Source organism: Bolinopsis microptera, chromosome 1 (assembly GCF_026151205.1).
Source record: "Bolinopsis microptera isolate Bmic1 chromosome 1, MBARI_Bmic_1.0, whole genome shotgun sequence".
Lineage (NCBI taxonomy): Eukaryota > Metazoa > Ctenophora > Tentaculata > Lobata > Bolinopsidae > Bolinopsis > Bolinopsis microptera.
In genome coordinates this window covers 7,780,935-7,803,575 of record NC_087072.1, presented here as the reverse complement: position 1 = coordinate 7,803,575, position 22,641 = coordinate 7,780,935, and the positions used below count along the sequence as shown (strand labels likewise).

Sequence of the window (22,641 nt, the reverse complement as noted above, 5' to 3'; positions counted from 1 at the left end):
TGAGCAGAGGTGATGGTAACAGGCAGACGATTGTAGATCTTTGGAGCCACTACAGAGAAGCTACGCTCACCAAACTTTGAATTACAAGAAGGAACAATAAGCTTCAATGAGTGACCATGATGAGCATACTTGAACATGTCCTGCAGATAAATTGGTGCCAATCCTAACAGTGACTTGTGAGCAGGGACAAAAGGATTTCGCGGCATGTACGAAATCGCGAAATTTCCCATTCTCCGCGACAAATTTTATGTATAGTTTAATGTATAGCCTGTTAAATTTCGCGGTACCGCGATTTTTTGCCAAAATAATCGCGAAATCCTTTTGTCCCTGCTTGTGAGATAGTAATAAGATTTTGAAGACAATCCTTTTCTTTACATCTAACCAGTGAAGCTTTATCAGGTCATCATCAAGATGGTCATGTTTATATTTACCAGTGACAGCTTTTGCAGCAGCATTCTGAAGTAACTGGAGCTGATGCAGCAGCTTCTCGCCGATACCAAAGTACAGACCGTTACAGTAATCTAGACATGACACTACTAGACTGTTAACGATGATCTTAATCTGTTTGGGACTCAGTAGAAATCTGATTTTTCTGATATTACGTAACGTATGAAAACATTTCTTCTTGTATTGAGATTTACGATCTGTTTATCAAATACCAGCTGATTGTCCATTACTAATCCAAGGTTCTTAACAGTAGGCACAAACATTACCAAAGTGTTAGGAGCTATATCAACGCCATGAAGTTCTATCTCACTGAGCACTTTACTAGGTCCAAAGACTATGAGTTGTGTTTTAGAATCATTCAGTTGCAGGTAGTACTGTGACATCCAATGCTTTATCCTCAAGAAGCAGTTTCTCAGCTGATTGGTTAAGGTTTTGACCTGATCAGAGGGTTTGAAAGATTTCATGATTTGATCATGATCATCTGCATAACCAATAATGGAGAAACCAGATTCTTTAACACATCTGTACAACGATCTGATATAGATGTTAAAGAGTACCGGGCCTAAAACAGAGCCCTGAGGTACTCCAAATCGGATAGTTATTGTTTCAGAGACAGATTTGCCGAGTCTAGTCCGCTGACAACGTCCTTTAAGGAAGCTGGTGAACCAGCTAAGAGCAGTTCCTCTGATTCCAATTTCTTGCTTCAAGATACGGAGTAACAAAGTATGGTCCACAGTATCAAAGGCAGCACTCAGGTCCAAGAGCATCACCACAGTAGCAGTTTTTTTATCTGCTGCTATTAAGACATCATTCACTATTTTAATCAAGACTGTTTCAGTGCTATGGTGTTTTTTGTAAGCAAACTGTTCCTGACAATTAAGGTTATTCCGACTAAGGTGCTCGTTAAGTCTTCTTAAAACTACTCTTTCAATTAGTTTTCCCAGGAATGTAAGGTTTGAGACTGGCCTGTAGTTTTTCAATATATTCGGATCCTGAGAATCATCTTTTAAATTAGCGGAATTACATCAGCTAGTTTCACACCATCCATACTTCCTGATGACAGCGATTGGTTAACTAGATCAACCCATACATGCAACAGAGAAGTGATATTATCTTTGACAAGATCTTGTGGTAAGACATCATTAGGTGAACAATTAATTCCACTTTCTTTGATTATATCTTCAAGTTCAGAGATACAGGTTGGCTCAAATTCAAAGAGAGGTGTTGCATTAGTGTCATAACAATCGGGTATTGGGGAGGCTGGTATGTTATCTCGAATCTTTTCAACCTTTTCTGAGAAGAAATTGTTGAAGTCAGAGGCGAGCACTTCAATATCTTCAGTGTAGTCAGGTAGAATTCTGCTTTGTTTACGATCCAATATTAATACCTTATTTACGACTTGATAAAGAGTTCTAGTTTTATTCTCCGATTTTTTAATAACAGCTTCCACGAAGTCCTTCTTTTTAGTGTTAGCAAGTGCAGTAGCCTCATGACAAAGATCTTTGTAATGAAGAAAGTGTTCCTCTGATCTATTTTTCTTCTTTTCGGCTAAATGACGTAGTTTTCTCAGATCTCTATAATCCTTGTCACTGTACAATGGGTACAACTCATTATTATTGGAACACATTATTATTAGAATAAGTGTAACGTAATTAAAAATAATTCATGTAATGGGTGTGTGTGAATTGAAAAGGCCGTTTAACTGCTATACTAGTTCTATTAACATTAGTCATTACTCGGTACAGATTCGAATGTTTAATGTTTATATCCACATTTTACATGTGTCACGTGCACGATTATTATACACTGTACTCTAGCTTCTTTTTTCTTGTACTACATCACCAGAGTAAAAACATTGGATCCAGCCATTGTGCGGTATTTAGTAACATGCACGGAACATCCACAGATATATTCATGGGCAACTTCAGTGTAACATTACAAGAGAGAGAGAGAGAGCTAAAAGGAGTGTAACATGTTGTTGCTTTCGTTGGCAAGCAGGAATAGTAGTGTGAATGTACAATCTTATTTACTGATGTTTCCAGGGAAACATGAGACATTGAGACCTTTTAGGCAAGCATTCGTACAATTTGTCAATTATACTATTTCAGGACAGAGTATTCGATTGGCTGGTAACTTTACAACTTGAAAAAGAGAAATAAGAGAGCTGGAGGCCTGTAAAGTTACACTTCACTAGTCCCAATCTACCAAGAGCGGGATTTTCTGTTCCCCAAATTTAGGTTTTAAATTCTCACTGTGACGAATTATCGGAGTCTCTCATTTACCAGAAAATTCCCTATAAATTCTGTACAATGTATAATATTGTGTTTTGATGAACAAAGCTGTAAACATCTACGCCTGATTACTATTGTGGGAAAATGGAAGCAAAGAATTGAGAGTAATGAGGGGGAATTAAGTATCATATAGTGTACTTCAAAACCCCTCAATAGTGACTATCTTCGAGTGAAGGTTCGTAACATTACCAGGCTCTCTTGATCTTGGAAGCCATCTTTAAGCCAGCTTAATCGCAACTCACAAGTCCAGCGATTTCAGGATTTGTAACATTAAACTTGCATTTTAATGTGGTGTGAAGGCGTGATATTATGCATTGATTAAATGAGGGATTTTAAAGTCCTTACTTAATTAAGCTATGCACTTAACTCAGGGGTCGACCGAGGGCAGGATTTTCGACCGAGGCCGAGACCGAGAAAAATACAGTTAGTTAAGACCGAGGCCGAGGACAACCGAGGTTTCTTTTTTTTGACCGAGGCCGAGGCCGAGGCCGAGGAGTGCAAATTTTGACCGAGGCCGAGGCCGAGGCCGAGGAATTTTGGCAGAAAAATTGTTGGGAAAAAGGGCATTGTTTATTAGGAAAAGCGCACTGTACCTAATCAGATTGTACTGTGTACTATACTGTGTACACACGTTACAATCATTATGAAGGGGCAAGCTAATAAGCAGAGCTATCCGAACCTTGCTGAGTGTTCAAGGAAATATCTATCTGCGCCGGCGAGCTCAGCAGCACCAGAGAGATTGTTTTCTACAGCAGGGTACATCCTGAAGTTAAATCGCCTCAGCCTTAAGCCAACAAACTTTGAGGGGTGCTTGTTTCTCAAAAAGAACATCGGAACATTTGGGGACGACTTCGGCCCCTGTCCAAATGAATTTGAAGCCCCAAATAAAGAGGACTGTCCCCCTTCTGAGCTGTGCACAGAAGATTATTCTGATTCAGAGTGCTCAGATATTGTCATTTCATCAGACGATGAATCTTAGACTATGATATTTTTAGTTTTGTGTCCTGGTCAATTGGTCGTTTTATTTTCAACTTTAAAAATTCGTTTACATTAACCTCTGTAAGTCTGTAGAAAAATTCCCAAAATTTCAACAAAAATCCTCGGTCAAATCCTCGGTAAAATCGTCAAATTTCGCCGAGGCCGAGGAATTTCGAATCTATTTTTGACCGAGGCCGAGGCGAACCGAGGAATTGTCCTCCTGACCGAGGCCGAGGCCGAGGCCGAGGAAAAATCGCCATTCCTCGGTAAAACCGAGGCCGAGGCCGAGGACTCGGTCGACCCTTGACTTAACTAGTATAATATAACAAAATCAAGTTGCTCAGCTCTCTAGGTAAGGATTGAGCTCTTTAGTTACACACAATATTTTTGTCACATTCAGTTAAACATATTCACCAAAATCTGAATCAGCGCTCGCAGAAACGCACAAAAAATCAAAAGCTTTCTATTTTCAAAATATGGATCACAATAGAACCTCACGGTCTCGCACGCTTTCTGTGGCAATCGTGAATCATAATGCCCATATCACCTGATAAACTGGTAATATTTCATTGTAGAGTTCTCTTAAAGTCCTCAAGCAGTGCAACCAATAATTAGAAAAAATAAGCGGGTTTAGAAAGTTGTTGACAGCTGGTATGATTAGCGCAATTAGAGGACTGTTCTATTATTTGTAATCAGCCAGGTCGGCTGAAATGGTCTAAACAACTCAAATCATCACCAGTATTGAGTGTAAGTAGTACTATAAGTGTGTTTACGATACTAACTTTAAAGCTGTAGTGTACAAGTGTGTTTACAACACAGTGTTCACGGAATCACGGTATGACATAATATATAAATATAGTATAACAGCTACATAATAATATATCACAATATTTTACACTCGGAACGCTTCGTTACGTCGTGTCATTGGTACTCTATGGATAATACAGCTAGAGTTACACACCCAAAACCAGGGGAGAACAATAGAGGAATTATTGTCGGATAGTGAAAATAATTCGTGGTAATTACGTACATTATCTTCAGTAAAACAGCAAATAAACGGAAGCTTTACAATGCTTTAAAATGCTTTAAACACGAAGGATTTAAAATGCAAGTAACCTAAAATAGTACTTGCTGTTTATATCGGGGTCATAAGTTGTGTAAAGAAGTCTTCTGAAAGTTGTTTCGGGAATATTCCAGTCTCGGAGACCGAGAAAGTTACGCATTACGTAATTGTACCCGTAATAGAGATCTAATCATATAATGACAGTTACGGAGGGACAAATTGAATCATATACCATCATCTCTCCCTCATTTTAGCGACTGTAACTCTGATATCAAGTAATCAGAGCCGAAACTCGAAAGTGCGGCGATGACAGAAATTCTTCTAATGGATACCGTAAAGTAAACATAATAAACCCTTGTACTCCTTCTAATGTATACCGTAACGTAAACATTGCGTATCCCTTTATCCCCCTATACTCCTTCTCCTACACAATATCCTTCGCAGAACAATAGGAGCGTGTAAACCAATACCTGGATCAATTGAGTGATGTTGAGTGGAAGTGTGTACCACACAGATTCTCGTGTGTTATGTGAAATAACTGCTCCTTCCTCTTGGTGTGTGGGTAGTGGGCCGTGTTCTTTAGCCACAGTAGCCACTGTGCTTAGTGGCTCACATACTGAGGTATCTCGGTAACTAGGAGGATAATAAGAGGAGCAGTTCAGCTATTATGCGGATAAAGTTACCCTCAGGTGCTATGTAAACGTCATGATACATAAACTACATGCAGGGATCAGGGCGTATATATCAGACCGCAGTTCTCAATTTAGAGGTTTTCTACAAAGACTCTAGAAGAGACATTATCTTCGATTTTCTCATTTCAGAGAAACATAAATTTGATACTAGAAATGAACGAATAAGGACTGATTGCGAACGTCAACGTGAACAACGTGAAAATTAATGGAGATGAAGAAAAAATATATCAACGGAGATTGACTTGATAGTTTCATATTAATACATTTAAAGTTCATATAAAAAGTAGTGCTGTTTTTCATTTTATTTGCTGAAAGTTCATAACTTCATAAGAAATCTGAATTTAGTAGAACTGAAGCAGCAATTATTTACTGTCCTCCTAGAGTGTGGAACTCCCCCGTACTCAAAAACGAGATCTTGTTTATCGAATGTTGGATCTTTTCAATCAACTCATAAAAGGTTATACTTTATCGAAACTTTTAAAGATATTGAGTACACAATATGGTGCCCAGCTCAAGATTTATGCGAGATTGCGAGCCGGACTCATCGCACAAAATTTGTAAATAAATGAGGAAACAGAAAAAGTTTAACTTAAAAGTTGAAGGAATTAGGAACTTAACATGTATTTTATACTATTAACGTGTATTTTATCACTTGTTTATAGCGTGAAAACTTCGACGTAACGCGCGCGAGATTTTTGCCAGATTTTTGCGAGTTTCGTTTAAATCTCATAGCTAGGCTCACAATATCGTGAGATTCTCCGCGAGATTTCGGCACCCTCTTTCAGCACTACATATTCGGTCGCGCGCTTGCATTTTCATCGCTTTTCAGCGTGTTTATTCACTGTACTGTCTAAGTCTTAAAGGATACTAGTTGTTATAAGATCAAGATTCACAGTGGTTACTATAGTTACCATGGTTACCATTAAAGGAGGTACTATTCCTGGCTATATTCTTTCTCAGAATATACTTGATACTGCCATAGGCATAGTGAATATTTCTTCATTAAAAGTTTGAGAAAGGGTCTCTTCAACTGGAGAACTGACTTATTAATCCTAGCAGGTAATTAACTCTGGATCCTCATCACATTGATTCCATTCTAAATTCTAGCCATAAACAAAACAAACATTACCAGATAACTCCGTTTACAATAATTTGACATGTTCCAGTGTGAACGAGGCCTTCCCCGGACAAATCCTTAAATGCCGGTCTTCTCAGTCTCTTAGTTCTCTAGATGAAGTACGAACAGTATAATCTATCGGATAACGTATATTACAAGGTGCTCTGATGATAATTTTAGTAAAATAATTAATAATTGCCAAAAGAATGACCGCTGACGAGACTCGAACCCGAGTCAACTGCTTGACGAGCGCGCCCTCAACCATAGTGCTACGTGAGGCTTACCATAATTACAATATGTAACATAATATAATTCATGAAAATACGCACGTAAATTTTTCGTTATTTATGGATCCAATAACAGTGACATACTTTTCGCTTACAAAGGGACTCGCGAAATCTTTTTAAATAGAAAATAATTTGTGGGGCAAGAAATCTTGCAGGCTGGAGGGGGGGGGGGGGGGGGGGGGGGGGTGGGGAGTACATTTCGTGAAAATCGCACTTCTAGTGTCAAAATCCAATCTCATCGCACTTTTTTTAGAATCTTGATAGGGGATATGGTGTGTCGTGCCTTTAGTATGATAACATGAGGAGTCATCATCTTTGAGGACTGAGTAGTTACATTTAAATTATTAAAGTGCAAAATGTTGTATTCCCATAAGACTTGATCACGCTTGAGTATACTTTTGCTTTTGGGGTATATTTTATTATGTTATTGTCGAAGTGCGGAAGTGTGTTTTACATTCCTGCGGTGAAGGTATAACTAAGTTTAAAGTCTACTACAGTCAATGACTACGGTCTATGCTAGGCATTGTGATAAACCTATATTGATATTCCTGACAAAGGATCTTTTCGAGTTGACTAATTGACAATGACATACAATATATTCAATGTAATGCTAATATATATAACAACAGAATTATTGAAAAATTGTTCAAGTATTAGTGATCACCGGGGCGTTTAAATTACAGTAAAACCCCGATTTACCGCGGAATTTGGGGGAAAGGAAACATCCGCGGTAAATCGGGGTTTGCGGTAAATCGGGGTTTTGTTTGTTTACATTATGCATGTTAAGCTCTATTTGGAGAAAGGAGATGGCCGCGGTAAATCGGGGGTTGCGGTAAATCGAGGCACGGCAAATCGGGGTTTTACTGTATATTGAAATCACGTAATGAGGATATCTAGAGTATCTCTAAAAAAGGACCGAAACCGATGATTACTGAAATCTGCAATTGAGCAGCTCTTCACGTAAAAGAACGGACCACATGCACAATTATTGCCGTGTATGTTAAGAGAACCAGAACTGGGGTTGCGGTTGGGTAATTATAGACTCAAGAATAGAAAAATAATTGAACAAAATTGGCGATACACGAAAAAGAAGAGATCATGAAACATTGCATTGGGAGTCATAATGTGGGGACAACTATAAAAGTTCGTATGTTGTTCATACAAGCTAGAAAATGGAGTCACAGGTTGAGCACTCTAATTGCGAACACCTGTTTTTATACAGTCCCCTCGTTCGTAGTACTGTAAATGGAATAAATAATGTATAATTCCTGTTTTTAGTGTATTTCGAGAGGTACGTCTCTATTATCTTCCAGAAAAATAAAACGTTGAAGATCTGATGAACGTATAGTCTGTAAATACGTATTTATTGTATGATGAGAGTGATGTGCTGAGATATCGCTGCCATTATCAAATATTTCATGCCAATTAAAGGATATATAGTTACTGTTAACAATGCCAGCAGACATAAGATTGGAATTATCATTTACTAAATCAGTGATCTGCTCTAAATAAAACAGACATAATCTGAAACTAAACTGTTATCTAGAGCTTTATCTACCAACAATAATTTGGTTTCTCAGATTCTATTCTATTTTTTCAATTTGGTGTTTATTAGAGAGCGAAGTTGATGTTTTCTCAACGGTACAGACTTTAAGATAGATAATACATAACATGATTAGATAATAACACATAAGATTAGATAATTTATAGTATTTCTAAAGAACAAACTACTGTTCTGATAAGCTGTTATCTGCAACCCAAACTCTCAGGTTTCAGTACTAAGCTCATCCATAAACCCATACAACTAAACGATTACCGTGCTCTCTTTTCCCACCCTTGTGGACCCTTCATTAAAATATTATGATAACTCTGGAATGTAGAAACCCTATTATAGTATTTGTAGCCCAGTTGATGGCTGATGCCAAGACGGCGTTAACCTAATAATAACACTTTATATTAACTCTTGTTATTCCTAGGAACACAACTTGTTGATGCCAAGACGGTGTTGTCTAACTACTTCATATTAACACTAACTACTACTCAAAGGTCTGCACTACGTGAGTAGATAAAAATAGGTAGTGGTGAAAGAACTAGAGGCTCTAAAATAGAAATAGGTAGCAGATACAAGACCATGTGATTGTATAATATAGAGGCTCTAAATTTTTAAATTTTCATTTGTAATTGTATTTGTACAAAAAATTCCGCTGGAATGTACTGTTGGAAGTTGGAACGAGATAGGCTAAGGAAGTGTGTTAGTTAAAGTTGGGTAACAATAACAATGTATTAGACAACCGCCTTGTAGCGGAGATATGGAGTTAATTGAGTTTTAGGCTCTGTTTCCACAAAGTGTGTGCAGTGCAGTGTGTGGAATGTGAAGTGTGTGTGGAATGTGTACATGTAGTGTGAGGTGAACTAATTAGATATTACAGTAACTCTGTGTGGACGGGAACATTAAATCACCAGAGTGTGGAGGTAGCTCCACGTGGTTTGTAGTTTGAGACACACTGAAGTTTAGTACATGGCAAGTTATTGATCATGATTAACGTTTCAGATTTATTTATTACATATAAGCAGGTGACCTTTAATTTGACATAACTTTGCTTTGGTGAGAATTCATATTTTTAATGAGTATAAACATCTAATATAGATCATTGTCTCTTTCCTCTTTCAGACAACATCTATGGAATAATTCAAGAGATCTGTAGTTTTAATACATACTACATGTTACCATGTACGCCATTAAACCACAAAGTAGACCTGACCCAGATGATACAGTGTGATAACCAGAGGCCCGTGGTCACACAGTCACACGAAACACCGTGATTCATATCAAATTACAAGCTTTAATTAAACAAACTAGGCAACCAACAAGACAGTAATAACACGTTTCACTGTTAAAAAGAAAAGTGGTGCGAGGGCGACATGATCACCACAAACGATAACAAAATCCCCAATTTACACTTGGTATGAACTGTAAAATAACACCAAATAAAAGGACTTTATGATAATAAAGGCTGCCACAGCACAACTCAGAGAATACAGGTTTATTGTTACCATGGCAACAGAAATATAAACGATCTCTTCTACTGTAATACCAAGTGATATGATTACGTCAGAGTGGCCGTTACTAAACAACACGGCTCCTTAAGTAGATTTACTATTAATTTCTATTACGCGGTTCCCGGATCACACTTAAAGGATCTGGGAAATATGGCACATTACTGGTGTTAGCATGACGCACTAAAGGGACCACTTTTAAACCATGCGCAGGAGTGATTGTGATGGTTAAATGTCGCCTGGTTATAACTGGTCATCAACGGTAATTGAGATATACTAGTATCTAGTGATGATGTAATAGTAATCCAATTTATTACCGTTATTATTATCATATAATTATAATCTAGGCTATAGTTGAGGCCGTTGCAGGATTTGCTTCCTCCACAGCAAAATGATTCATTCATTTGAATAGGTGAGTGCATTTTCTTATTTTATATCTCCGTTTGGATGATAAAACTAGTGGCCTGTAATTACATTATTGGTATTTACTTTTACACTTTAACATCAACACTTCACAAACTCTTGAGCTACAAATAATCACATTATACATTAAAACTCCGTTTTACTGTACCATTTTCCTTTTTACTGTAGTAAGTTAAATTTCCAATTAATATGCAATGCCAGGGTACATCTAATAACAAATGTTGGTAACAGCTAATCTTCCACCCAGCAACTGCAACTTAACACTTCGACAGAAGCTCGTGAATTTGTTACTACTGTAGAAGATCCACTCAGATAGCCACAAATAGGGATACTCTGATGTTAGGTAAATAATATTATCTGGTTATTTGCTAATATCATATTGTGTACTGAAATGTTGTAATTACTGTAGTGTTCACGGCACCTCACGGCACCTCACGGCAAACTATCATTATTAAACAGACGCATCCCCCGGATAATACTGCAAATTTGATATTTACCCCCAATTTAATATGCTACCTCCCAGGTGATACCACACTGTGTTGCTCAAAAGACAATGCATCAGGTATATGGGTACTACTAGTGTATGGTGAGTGACTGCACTGCACTGACTTGCCCGGCTAACACAATGGAAACCAGCTAGACTGTGTATCAGACATTGTTACATGAGTAGTTAGCTTGTTTTATACATTATTATGATCTGACTTACAGAATATTCCATTAAAACTAAGTTGTTGTGTTATTTACTGTATACAAGAGGTTACATTATCTGAGACAATGAAAACTATGAAGCATAAACTAACATCCGTTATTGTGGATAAATTATGAAGGTTGAATAGTTAAATTAACACAAGCCCATAAATAATATATATTTATATATATATATATATATATATATATATTATGCACACAACAGTCAATGAAACGTGAAGATAAAGAAATTAAAGTCTCTCAAATAAATGCTGTGATTAGTAGAAGGACAACATGACCGGAAAATTAAATTAATCAAAAATTTGTTAATAACTACACTGCGAACTATCCTAATAGGTCATCTAATATAGCAGCTTTATAATAGATACTTTAAATAAATATCGAATGCCTCCACAGTATATATATACAATGTCAAAATTAGCGAGAATACAAAGTTGTTTTTATTGAGAATCCAGGAATGTACTATCGTCTATTATTAGTGTTTTTATGATTTATATCATTTAACTTTGGGCACAAGGACAACATCATTACTGATTAGCCTTGTTCTTCAAGAAAACTATGAAGTTGACATTCTCCATTTTTAAAGAATCATCTGAAAGTTTGAAATAGAATGATATCAATATACAAATTCAAGCAATTCTGAGTTCTTACCTTCGACTGAAATTGCTTGTCAGCCATTAGGTTAGCACCTTGTGAGGCTCACCAGCAACTTGCTTTCCTTGCCTATAAAAATATGAAAAAGGCTAAAACTGTGAAACGTTTTTGATTAGAAATAAATCATAATATTACAAAATAACAATATATTATATTAATTGTTTTACAGATTTTCAGATTTGCACCATATTCTACAGCTAAGAATTCAAATATGATACCATTAATATGTCGTTAGAACTTTTGCCCTATTTATCATAATTAGAGGGACTACATGGCCCATGGGTAAACTGTTCCAATATGGTTTAACCAGCTCGGGATTAAATCGGATTATAGTAACTTCTAACTGTGGACTGTGGAGGTTTTGTCAAAACTGAGTGAAAAACTGAGACCCAGAGGCCATACTTAGGGACCATCAGCTTCATTTGTAGAAGTCAACGTGAAAAACTCCTAAGATCAACTCTAATGTCTATCAGGGGACACAGAGACATATTCTTTCGACAACCTATAGAAATGGACTTAAACTTCATTGGAGATACAAAACATAGGCTATATTACTTCGGGATATTGAATTGATACCAGGAGTCCCCCCCCCCCCCCCCCCCATTTACAAAAATTGTTGTTTTCTTAAACTAAAAATAAATCATTGTTGTTTTTCATTGAGGCACCCACATCATAATTAAATAACTATAAGCACACGAAGCCAGTGGCGTAACGTTACCTGTTGGCGCCCCCGCTGAAAATGCGCCTCCCTGCAGTTGGTGCCCCCTCCCCTTTTGTCGCCCCTCCTTAAAATTGAACAAATTAGGTGATTTTAGAAGATACACCGGTAAACTCTCTAAAAGACTGTATTTCTAGAGCAAATGCTAAGTTTTGCTAGTACCTCAGTTAAGTTTTTCAAAATTGTCCCACATTTGAACGACGATTTTGTGCCCCCCTAAGATGGCGCCCCCCTACACAGCGGGGTCAGCGGGGCCCTTCGTTAAGCCACTGCACGAAGCACATATTTTTGTATCCCTCTAGTTAGTAGTTGTACTGAAGGGTACACAACAGTCGCAATTCTAACATTCGAGATCTTTTGGCAAGGCTTACATGCAGAGGCAGCTTGTATGAGCTGGCTGGCAGTTGTGTCGGGTGTCCAATCGACAGACTTGGGGAGCATGAGGGCTATTTGCCGATGACCGCATACAATACCACATCAGAAAGTTGATTAATTAATTAAATTATTCTAACTTATAAAGGCGAGATTTCAAATATTACATGGAAAATAGAAATTACTACCATGCATATACTAGCACACGCCCACATGTTTTACACATTACAGTTACACACATGGCCTGTATGTAATGTGTAACAGGCGACAGCAAACAAAAACGGAAACATATAAAATGAGTGAAATAGGACACCACACGTGTACGATCTCAACCGAGCAGTATGATAGTGGGTAGTTCAAATTGCATGTTGCAGGGTGTCCTGGACACCCTGATCATATAAATTAACAGTACGTTGATGCGATGATGTGCTTTACAGCCGTTTGCAACTAAATGCGTGTTAAAACTGCGGGGCTGAGATGTTCAAACGAGGATTGAACACCCTGCAACATGATTTCATATAGATCATGCGTGCGTTTACATTTGAACGTTTGAGTATTAGAGTAAAAAGCTTTAGATCGAGATTAGATATTTCCGAATACTATTACTATTTCTATTTTCAAGCACCAGTCATCAGTCATCTGAATCAGATAATAATGTTAGCGGGAGTCTGGGCGTTCGCGGACGCTTAAACGCTCTCAATAGCCGACTCTGCACAGTGGGCTGTGAGTGGGGGTCATGCTAGCATAGGGTATTTTAGACCATCACACATGCCCCTAACTTTGTTTCTAAGGTAATTTGGGTACAAAAATACGATTCCAATCATTTACAGGGCCGAAAATGTCTCAGAAAAAATTTTTGGGCCGATTTTAAGCAATCTTGTAGAATAGGAGGCTGATCCCAGGAAAAGTTGTTTTTTTAGAGGTTTAATCAATTTTAAAGCTCTTTTATGAACTGTAAACGAAGGAAGCTATCTTAGGAACTCAAATCTTTTTGAATTATGAAAAAATATTGATCAGAACAAAAGTTGTGCCCATTTATATGACCAAAATTTTCTGAAACACCAAAATTGTTCCTGTTATTTTCAAAAATTTCGTTTAAAATCACGATTTTTTGGATTTTTATCAATTTTAACTATAATAATTGTGATATTTTGATTTTTCATCCATATGCATCTGGTCTAGGATGCAAAAAATGCCACAAACATGGAGAATAACTAAAATATGTCAATTTAATAGCAAAATTGAGCTCATAAATTATCTAAAAATGCAGCAAATTTTACCCAATTTTTGAGTTTCTTAATTTTGTAAACAGAGTTGCCCAAAAGTGCCCAAAGTGATTCTTATTGCATCTGATAGGGAATTGTCTAAGCTTTCTGATGATACCATGCATTATACCGAACTATTGCAAACCAACAACGATTTCTGTCGTTAAATACCCCAAAAATTGCCTAAAATACACGCCATAAAAAAGGCGCGGTCAAAAATCAGGTGAAAAAGTTAAAGTCACACAGTTTTTTTTAGATGTCTGAGTATTCTGAAGTACTATACTGTATTTCAATTATTAAAAACTGCCTTGATCAGGCATTTTAGCCCAAAATAATAAATATTAGGCAATTTTTGGCTAAAAAAGGCAAAATTTCTTGACAGTGAAAAATGCTATTTTTTCACGCGACGCCATTTTGGCATCTTGCAAAGTTTTTAATTACGGTTTTTTGCATGAAATCGGGCTAGCGTTTTACAATAAGGAAAGCTTATTTTCAAAGAAATTTAAGAAAGTCGATTTTAGGCCTATGCTAGCATGGTAGCCCACTGTGCTCTGCTTACATGTCGTAACATAACTGCAATCCTACAAAAAATTGTCTACCTCTAGTTTTGAAATAAAGGTATCCCTGTCACTTCAACTTTTACTAATTTGTATTGTTTTGTAGACCTAATACTGAATTGAAGCTGAAGCCAAGTCAATAAAACGAACGTCATCATTCATAAACGTTACAAATTTTACATTTTATGTAGTTGCTAGGAGTTTATTTACAATTTACATAGCAGATTTGCATATTTCAATAATTTAGTGTTGTGATTTCAGGAAATGTCGTTGCGAAAAACATAAAAGGTATACAATCAAATTATTGATTATTATCATTTTAAAATTTAAATCAAGTGATGCAATTTCAAACAAAAATTAAAATACTGCTTCTATTTTATTACCTGGGGACCTCTGGCTATCATGTTTATAAACATAGAAATTAAGCGGAATGACAGGCTGAGCGCGGCCCAGTAACGATTTTAAAGAAAAATTGAAATTACAGCTTTGCAGTTTTATATTTTAAAAATGTTGCAGTAACGTTGCTTAGTAATTGCTAATTTTTCGATATAGGTTCTCTTTACATAATTAAAATGAAGCTAAAGTAGTTGTAGCGCGATGCGTTACTGTGCCGCGCCGCGCACTCAATGAGGCTTACCTGAGGACCCCAGGCTATTATGTTCATTAACATAATAATAATAATAACGAATAAAGATTTGGCGGAATGACAGGCTGAGCGCGGCCCAGTAAAATGAGGCTTCTCACAGTTAGATCGGCGAGATGCGCTACTGTGCCGCGCCGAGCTGCCATGAATTGACATCGTCAATTAACTAAAGTAGCTAAAAAAGATTGCCTCGCGTATGGTGTAGCGTAGGGATTGACGGATGTTACTCGTCTAAATTTCTTCGAAGTAGCGCGCGCCGCTTTCTTCTCGAAATAGGGGGATAGGCGCGCTGCGCCTGTTATGTGGTAACGATATTAAAATACCGTGTAGTGTAGGTCATAACCAACGAACGCGCATTTTAAAGATTTTTGATTTAATTTTAAAACTTTAACTTTGACAAAGCATAAATCGCCACCGATTAAGTAAAATTTCAATTTTAATATACCAACCAAAGCAATTAAAGAATTTTGTCAACACAAAAGAAGCCTTTTAAAATCGTGGATGGGGTCGAAAAAACTCGATCGTCACAGCTTCAAAATCGAAGTTTAAAATTTTATGCTTTTCCCGTCAAAATAAGCCTCATATCGAAATATCCTCCAAACTTCCCCCTTTTCAACTTCTTACCACTACACCACTACACCTTTTTATGCTTTCTTCTTCTGCAGCTGAACTATGAACTCTGAACTCTGAACTTTCGGATCTCTCGCCCAAAAACCTTATTGCCTGGCGGGCTTGCTAGAGATGATAATTTTTAAATAACACGCATGTTACAATCTGAATTCAGCCATGATGGAGTCATGACAACCACATTAATTTGCAAAGTTTTAAAGCTGCGACCTTTTATTCAGCCCAAAATCATACTTTTAGAGATCTAACTCAAAATCATCAATGTCCCTAATTTACCTACTGTAAACACCTTTAGTTTTCACCACAACAGGAGGCATGAGAGTCGAAGTGCAATGCTTGATTAAAAAGCTTGCACAAAAAGAATTTATACAATAAAAGGATTGTAGAAGTGGAACATGGGACGTTTACACCGATAGTCCTATCAACCACTGGGGGTATGGGAAGGGAAGCTAATAAGTTCTTCAAGAAATTAGCGGATAAACTATCTAGGAGATCAGGCCAACGATATAGTGAGGCAATGACATTTATTAGGAAGAGAGTAAGATTTGACCTATTGAGAACAACAGTCATAGCTCTTAGAGGAGAGAGAGGGTTGAAAAGTAGTAGTGCAGTAAAAATAGCAGAATTAGATATAAATTTCGAGCCAGTTTTTTAAACTGGCTTACTTATACTACTTAAAGGGTGTTTATAAATTTTATTTAGTTTTCTATTGAATTTATATTGAATTTTTATATAAGGTAATTGTTATATTATGTGTATATTGTTTGAATAAATTTCTTTCAAAAGCTTGCACAAAAGATGGAATCTCCAACGGGTCAGCGATATTCAGACTCAGTTACATATCTTAGAAAGCGCTTGCGCTTTGAGGTATATACAGGGTGGCCCAAAAGTGACTACCCACACGCAACCTCTTAATAACTCACGTAATTCGTCTCCAAATTGCACAAAAATTTCAGAGATTATAGATATGGGTCAAACTTAATTCATCCATTAGGATTTTAATAACGATGAGCTAAGATATACCGTTCATCTTAGACTATTGGATCAATCTTATTATATGATTAGATTTTATAAACGAACCTGGCACACAAAAGATTGTAATGCGGAGGTTGGCTGGCTCTTCTATAATAAATACGACACTCCAACTTACAGAATGCTTGCTAGAGATAAAACAAAATATTATCAGACTATACATGCAGCATGAGTAACTGGTGGATAAGCCTTCGGTAAAAACGGATCCGGAAAAGTCAATGCGGCACTCGGGTCCTTGGTATTGTCGTCGGTATATTGTCCATTATCTACGTTCTGCTTTCATAGTTCAAACAATAGTGAGCTCTAAATATACAGCTTTAAACCGATTAAGTATGAATGAATGAAATACCTGACAATCCGCACTCCTATAATTCAAAAGCATGAGTAACTCGTAGTGATGTATGATTTCTAGAAAGTTTAAATTAAATTTGGCGCTAACAGGTCCTCGTGATCATGTGATCGCCGCATAATGTTCTGTAAATGCGCAGGGCACCTTCAAGCTTAAATTATTCACCATACTGAGGCAGTCAACCAACGCGCGGCTTTATTTTTATGATATGTTTTGATTGTTATTAATAAATACCAAAATTTAAATTTGTTTTACTAAAATTTGTTTTACTTAGATTTCCTGAAAGTTTCGTAAGCCACGCCCAATTACATTGGGCGTGGCGTGACACTCCCTCTTTTTCACTATTGTCTTCATAAAATGAGAACGCTTTAAGCTAAGAACTCAAAATTTTTTGCACACATTTGGCTTGATAATTGAAAACCTTTCCCAAAGTTTCAAGTTCATTGGTTAAATTATGGCTGAGTTATGACCATTTCAAAACTCATCGGATACGTGATCCGAGCACTTAGTCAGTGATCTCTGCACTTGGTTAATGGCCTGTTTGGCTCACATGCACCGCTTGATTGGTTGCAGCCTGCTTATGGGCCGGCCTATACAGCTGACAGCACCAAAAACGCTATCACACGAATTAATGGTGGTGTCACCATTTCAGGGCTTGTTAGCAGTGGCGTAACTTAGGGCCCCGCAGAAAATGGTTCACTATCCTCCCTTTACTGCAGAACAACGATTGTTCGTCTACCTGAAAAAAGAAAATGGGGAGTTCTACCCTCAGATCAAACGACAAGTCATTATCGGTATCCAATCAAAGCCTAATGAACCTCATTAATAAACGCTAACGCCTTACTCTTGATCAGATTGGGTGACGAGATCACTAATTGAGTGCAAAGATCACTGACTGAGTGCTCGGATCACGTATCCGATGAGTTTTAAAATGGTCATAACTCAGCCATAATTTAACCAATGAACTTGAAACTTTGGGAAAGGTTTTCAATTATCAAGCCAAATGTGTGCAAAAAATTTTGAGTTCTTAGCTTAAAGCGTTCTTATTTTATGAAGACAATAGTGAAAAAGAGGGAGTGTCACGCCACGCCCAATGTAATTGGGCGTGGCTTACGAAACTTTCAGGAAATCTAAGTTTGACCCATATCTATAATCTCTGAAATTTTGGTGCAATTTGGAGACGAATTACGTGAGTTATTAAGAGGTTGCATGTGGGTAGTCACTTTTGGGCCACCCTGTATATGGGTAAACTAGACCTGCATAAGCCAAGGGAACGGCCCATAGCAGGGTAACCAGGATGGCCCGGTACCCAAAAACCTGATTAACTAGCAAAGATAAAAAATAACAATAGGTAATAAATAGATACCAATACTATACCGATATAAGATGCATAGTTCAGAAAGATCAAACCGGGATGTTCCTTCTGTTAGTCTTTTGTAAGAGTCCATGGCTGTCGTAATCTTGTCTTTATTTCTTTTCTTCTCCGTGTTGTATTAGTCTTGCTGTAACGAGGAGTTAAAGAAATGTCTAGTATGGTATACTATGGTCCTGGGAGGTATCATGTTAAAGATATAGAGGGCTGGGGAGGTCACTGAATCATGTGATTGAGAAATAAAAGGAAACTGTGTAAGTAACGTGGTTGTCCCTTCCACAATCAAGAAAGAAGAGGGGAGGGAGAGAGAGAGACACGCATTGGGTCAAGCTAGAATTGCCGACTGTCCTGTGGACTAATGAGCCCTTAGAACTGGCTGGCTAGCAGGACCTGTTGCAAGTCTTCATCACACTTTTTGCATGCTGTTGGGTTCGTTGCCAGTCTTGTTTTGGAAATATCTGAGATGACTGCATCCTGTGAATAGATGTGTAAGAATTCTACTCTTGTCTCTATTTTGTCGTCTAACGTCAAGGTGTCTGTCAAAGAAACTAATAATGTTGGATTGGTGGGAAACAGTGGAGGATCTGAAGAGTAATTTATATGATAAAAGTGAGGTCGGAAAAAGTAACTGTCTAGAATATTAGAAAGAGAGGAGTGAGTTTAAGGAGCCAAAGGAGGAGGTCCAATGGGACGGAGAGTGTCCTTCTAACTGCGTTGAGGGCTCCTAGAGTGTCTATGATGAGGTGGGATTGGGTGATGGTGCCCGATAAGGCATGAAGAACTGCTTAGTTGTCGATGCAGATGTGGAGCTCAGTAGCTGCGTAGTTGGTCTTGGGGAGGTGAATGCAGAGGTGGAGTAAAGCCAGCAACTCTGCCTGGAAGATGATTGTGGTGTATGGTGGTAATGTTCTGAAATAGTCGATGAGTTAGGATAGAGGACGAACCCCGCTCCTGCAAGATTGTTCTTCATCGAGCTGTCAGTGTACCCAACTAGTGTGTCAGATTTATGGAGGAGTGGGATCTGAACTAGGGCTTCCAAGCGTTCGAGTATATAATCCGTTTTGAATGATTGTGACAGGTTGGGTGAGGCTGGTGTTACATGTCTAAAAGTGTTGTATATCTAAAAGGAAAAGAGGTGGACGTATCTTCTTGAGATGGTCGGAGAGAAGGATAGAGTGAGATGTGAGCTTTCCGTCTCTAAGTCCGTTTGAGGCGGACGAAGTGATGTTAAGCCTGAGGAAAGTTATGAGAGAAATGGAGTGAATCCTGAGGTCAAGAGGGGGGAGTTGGGTGAGGACCTCTAAGTAACAGGTCGGTGAGGGGGAGATGGTTCCTGTGATCAGAAGTAGAGCTGTTCTTTGTACTGATCCATGTGAGAGGGCTGGGATAATGATTTGATTAAAATATTTTTGTGCCTGTCTCGAATTGTAGATTAAGTTTATGTCGTGCGGGTTAGTGTCTAGTGATTCTAGGAAGTCTACCTCCGCTATAGCAATCTCTGTATGGGTATGGAATGCGTCTTCTCTAGTCAGTATTCTACAGTCTGTCCTAGTAGCTAGGAGAGTCAGGTCGGGGTCTGCCGTGGAAACACCTGAGCTGGGCGCCCCGTTAGGGACAGCCTTAGGTGTCCCTGGCTCCTCTAATAAGTCGGTGATTCCACTAGTGGATGCCAATTCACCATAGGGCCTGGAACTGGTCTGTAAAAGTCTGCGTGATGCAGAGTTGTAAGGGTAAAGTAGACAAAGGAAAAACTGCGCGCAAAGTGCGCAGCATGGCAGGGAATGAATGGTAAACGGTCTCCATGATAAAAATGGAATGGCTTTCGCCGCGACCATAAAGGTCACGACAAAGCGGGAAAACGGGCAGGCTGAGGTTATGTCAAAGAGGGATATAGATACGATGATCCAAAGGGGAGGCAGAGGGAGAGATACCACCGACAACCTGGGTGACAGGCCTCCGACAGTGCACCCACCTCTGTGGGTCTGAGGGCGACAAGTCCAAGAACCAGGTGTGACGGATGGCATCCAATCCCCTACCTCGGTGGTTAGCTTGAGAATAACAGGACTATGCCTTTCTCCAGGCCAATCCGTTCAGTAACCAGCTGACCCAGCACCACCTCTGATGGAAGATGTGGTTCAGATTGGACTTCGCTAGGATTAGTCAGTTTTTCTGTAGACACTAATGCTCCCTCAAGGAAAGACATGAGCCCCGGCGAAACTGAGGTATTAAAGACAACAGTTATTTCGATAAGGGGGGGCAGAGGGCCCAAGTTGCAATATAAACCAGACAATATTGAAGATTTAGATTTAAATATTGAGCCCTTTGGCTAGAGAATACTTTCTTAGATATTTTGGACAGTTTTTAATATTGGTAATGTTAATGAATTGTAATTGATTGATAATAATAATATATAGGCCCGTGGCCAGTTTTCAAAAAATTTACCTACTGTTGAGGTAACGTTATTTTTAAAAGGCGAAAATTTTGCAAAAAACCGGAAGTCTTTATCTCTTTTACTTTAGAAACTAGGCCCCAGCCGGTAAGGTTTCCTGGGGTGGCCGGTGAATTTTATTGATTCAGTCAGTTTACTTTACCTTAATAAATTTGTGCTAAAAGTTGTGCAGAAATTAAAGAAAAGACGAATCCGTCTAAAAATTATTAATAATTACGACAGAACACTTGTCACTTATCTATATATTAAATTACTTGTTCATTGCACTCACTTATTGTTGTTGCAAAGTTTTCAAGTTTTCCAGTTGTTGGCTTGAAATTTTCATTGTATCAATCATTTTAAAATAATTATCACAGGATTGTTGAACTTATAAACAATCAAATATGTATACTATTGTTTAAAAATAATATGTATACACAGTGGCGTAACGTTGCCTGTTGGCGCCCCCCGCCGAAAAGGCGCCCCCCTGTTGGGGCGCCCCCTCCCCTTTTGGTGCCCCTCCCTAAAATTGAACAAATTAGGTGATTTTAGAGGATACGCCGGTAAAATCTCTTAAAAAGTGTGTATCTAGAGAAAAACGCGCAGTTTTGCTAGTACTTTAGTTAAGTTTTCGAAACTGTCCCACATTCAAACGACGATTTGGCGCCCCCCTAAGACGGCGCCCCCCTGCACAGCGGGGTCAGCGGGGCCCTTCGTTACGCCACTGTGTATACAACACATGATCTAGTCCATCATAGAGGCAGGAATGAGGTTGTATGAGACTTTTGATGGAGGGGTCTCATGTTTGTTGTCCATCAGCAATAAGAGTTGTTCTCAACTTTGCAAATCTGATCCTCGTCCTCACTTACCTTACCAGTTATCACATCACAATATCTTTCCTTCTTTTTTGCGGCTATGAGGTCGACTAACTTTTTATCCATTTGTCTTAATTTTATTCTGTAAAAAATTACTGGTAGTTCCAAGGTTTTTAGCAACAATTTTTGATTTAGGCCTCCAAAGATATAGGGGATATGGGTATATTAAAGTATATTAAAGTATATTAAAATATATCCCCACCCCTAAATCGGGAAAAAACCTACATTTTAATATACTCTAATATGGTCAGCCCCCCCCCCACATCCTTTCATTCAGAACCGGAAAAAATTACAACAAATAACACATTGGCTTAGATTTGTGTCCCGCGATCCCTCCGCCAAAGCGTCAGGAATTATAGCGGGTAGGACTCAACAGTCAAGGTATTATTTTATTATAACCTCCTAGAGGTTATAGAATGTAGAGACGAAAAAAATACTAAACTCCACAAATCTTGTGCACAGATGCTCAAAATATATTGGGCTACATTATTGACCTCACAATATGGACTCTATCAATCACTAACAATTAATTAATTTAGCTGAAAAGTCGTGATAAGAGGACATTTGCAACCCACTCATCCTTAATGGGTTAATGGCGACTTCTGAATTTTTGACGGCCCCAACGTTAATGTGGCTCTTGCTATGTGTTGGTTCAGCCGAATTAATTATTATGTAATCAAGTTTAT

At 38.1% G+C, this 22,641-nt stretch overlaps 1 protein-coding gene across 4 annotated transcripts in view; it reads right to left on the bottom strand.

The window, feature by feature from the left end:
• The window catches only part of LOC134825913 (choline transporter-like protein 1), a 34,983-nt gene extending 23,184 nt beyond the window's left edge, over positions 1–11,799 (bottom strand). For all 4 annotated transcript variants that reach the window (XM_063838116.1, XM_063838110.1, XM_063838111.1 and 1 more), the window contains exon 1: positions 11,715–11,799. In XM_063838116.1, the coding sequence (XP_063694186.1) occupies positions 11,715–11,741 (27 nt within the window). In that variant the 5' untranslated portion in view covers positions 11,742–11,799. The remainder of the gene's footprint in view (positions 1–11,714) is intronic.
• Positions 11,800–22,641: the final 10,842 nt, after the last annotated feature.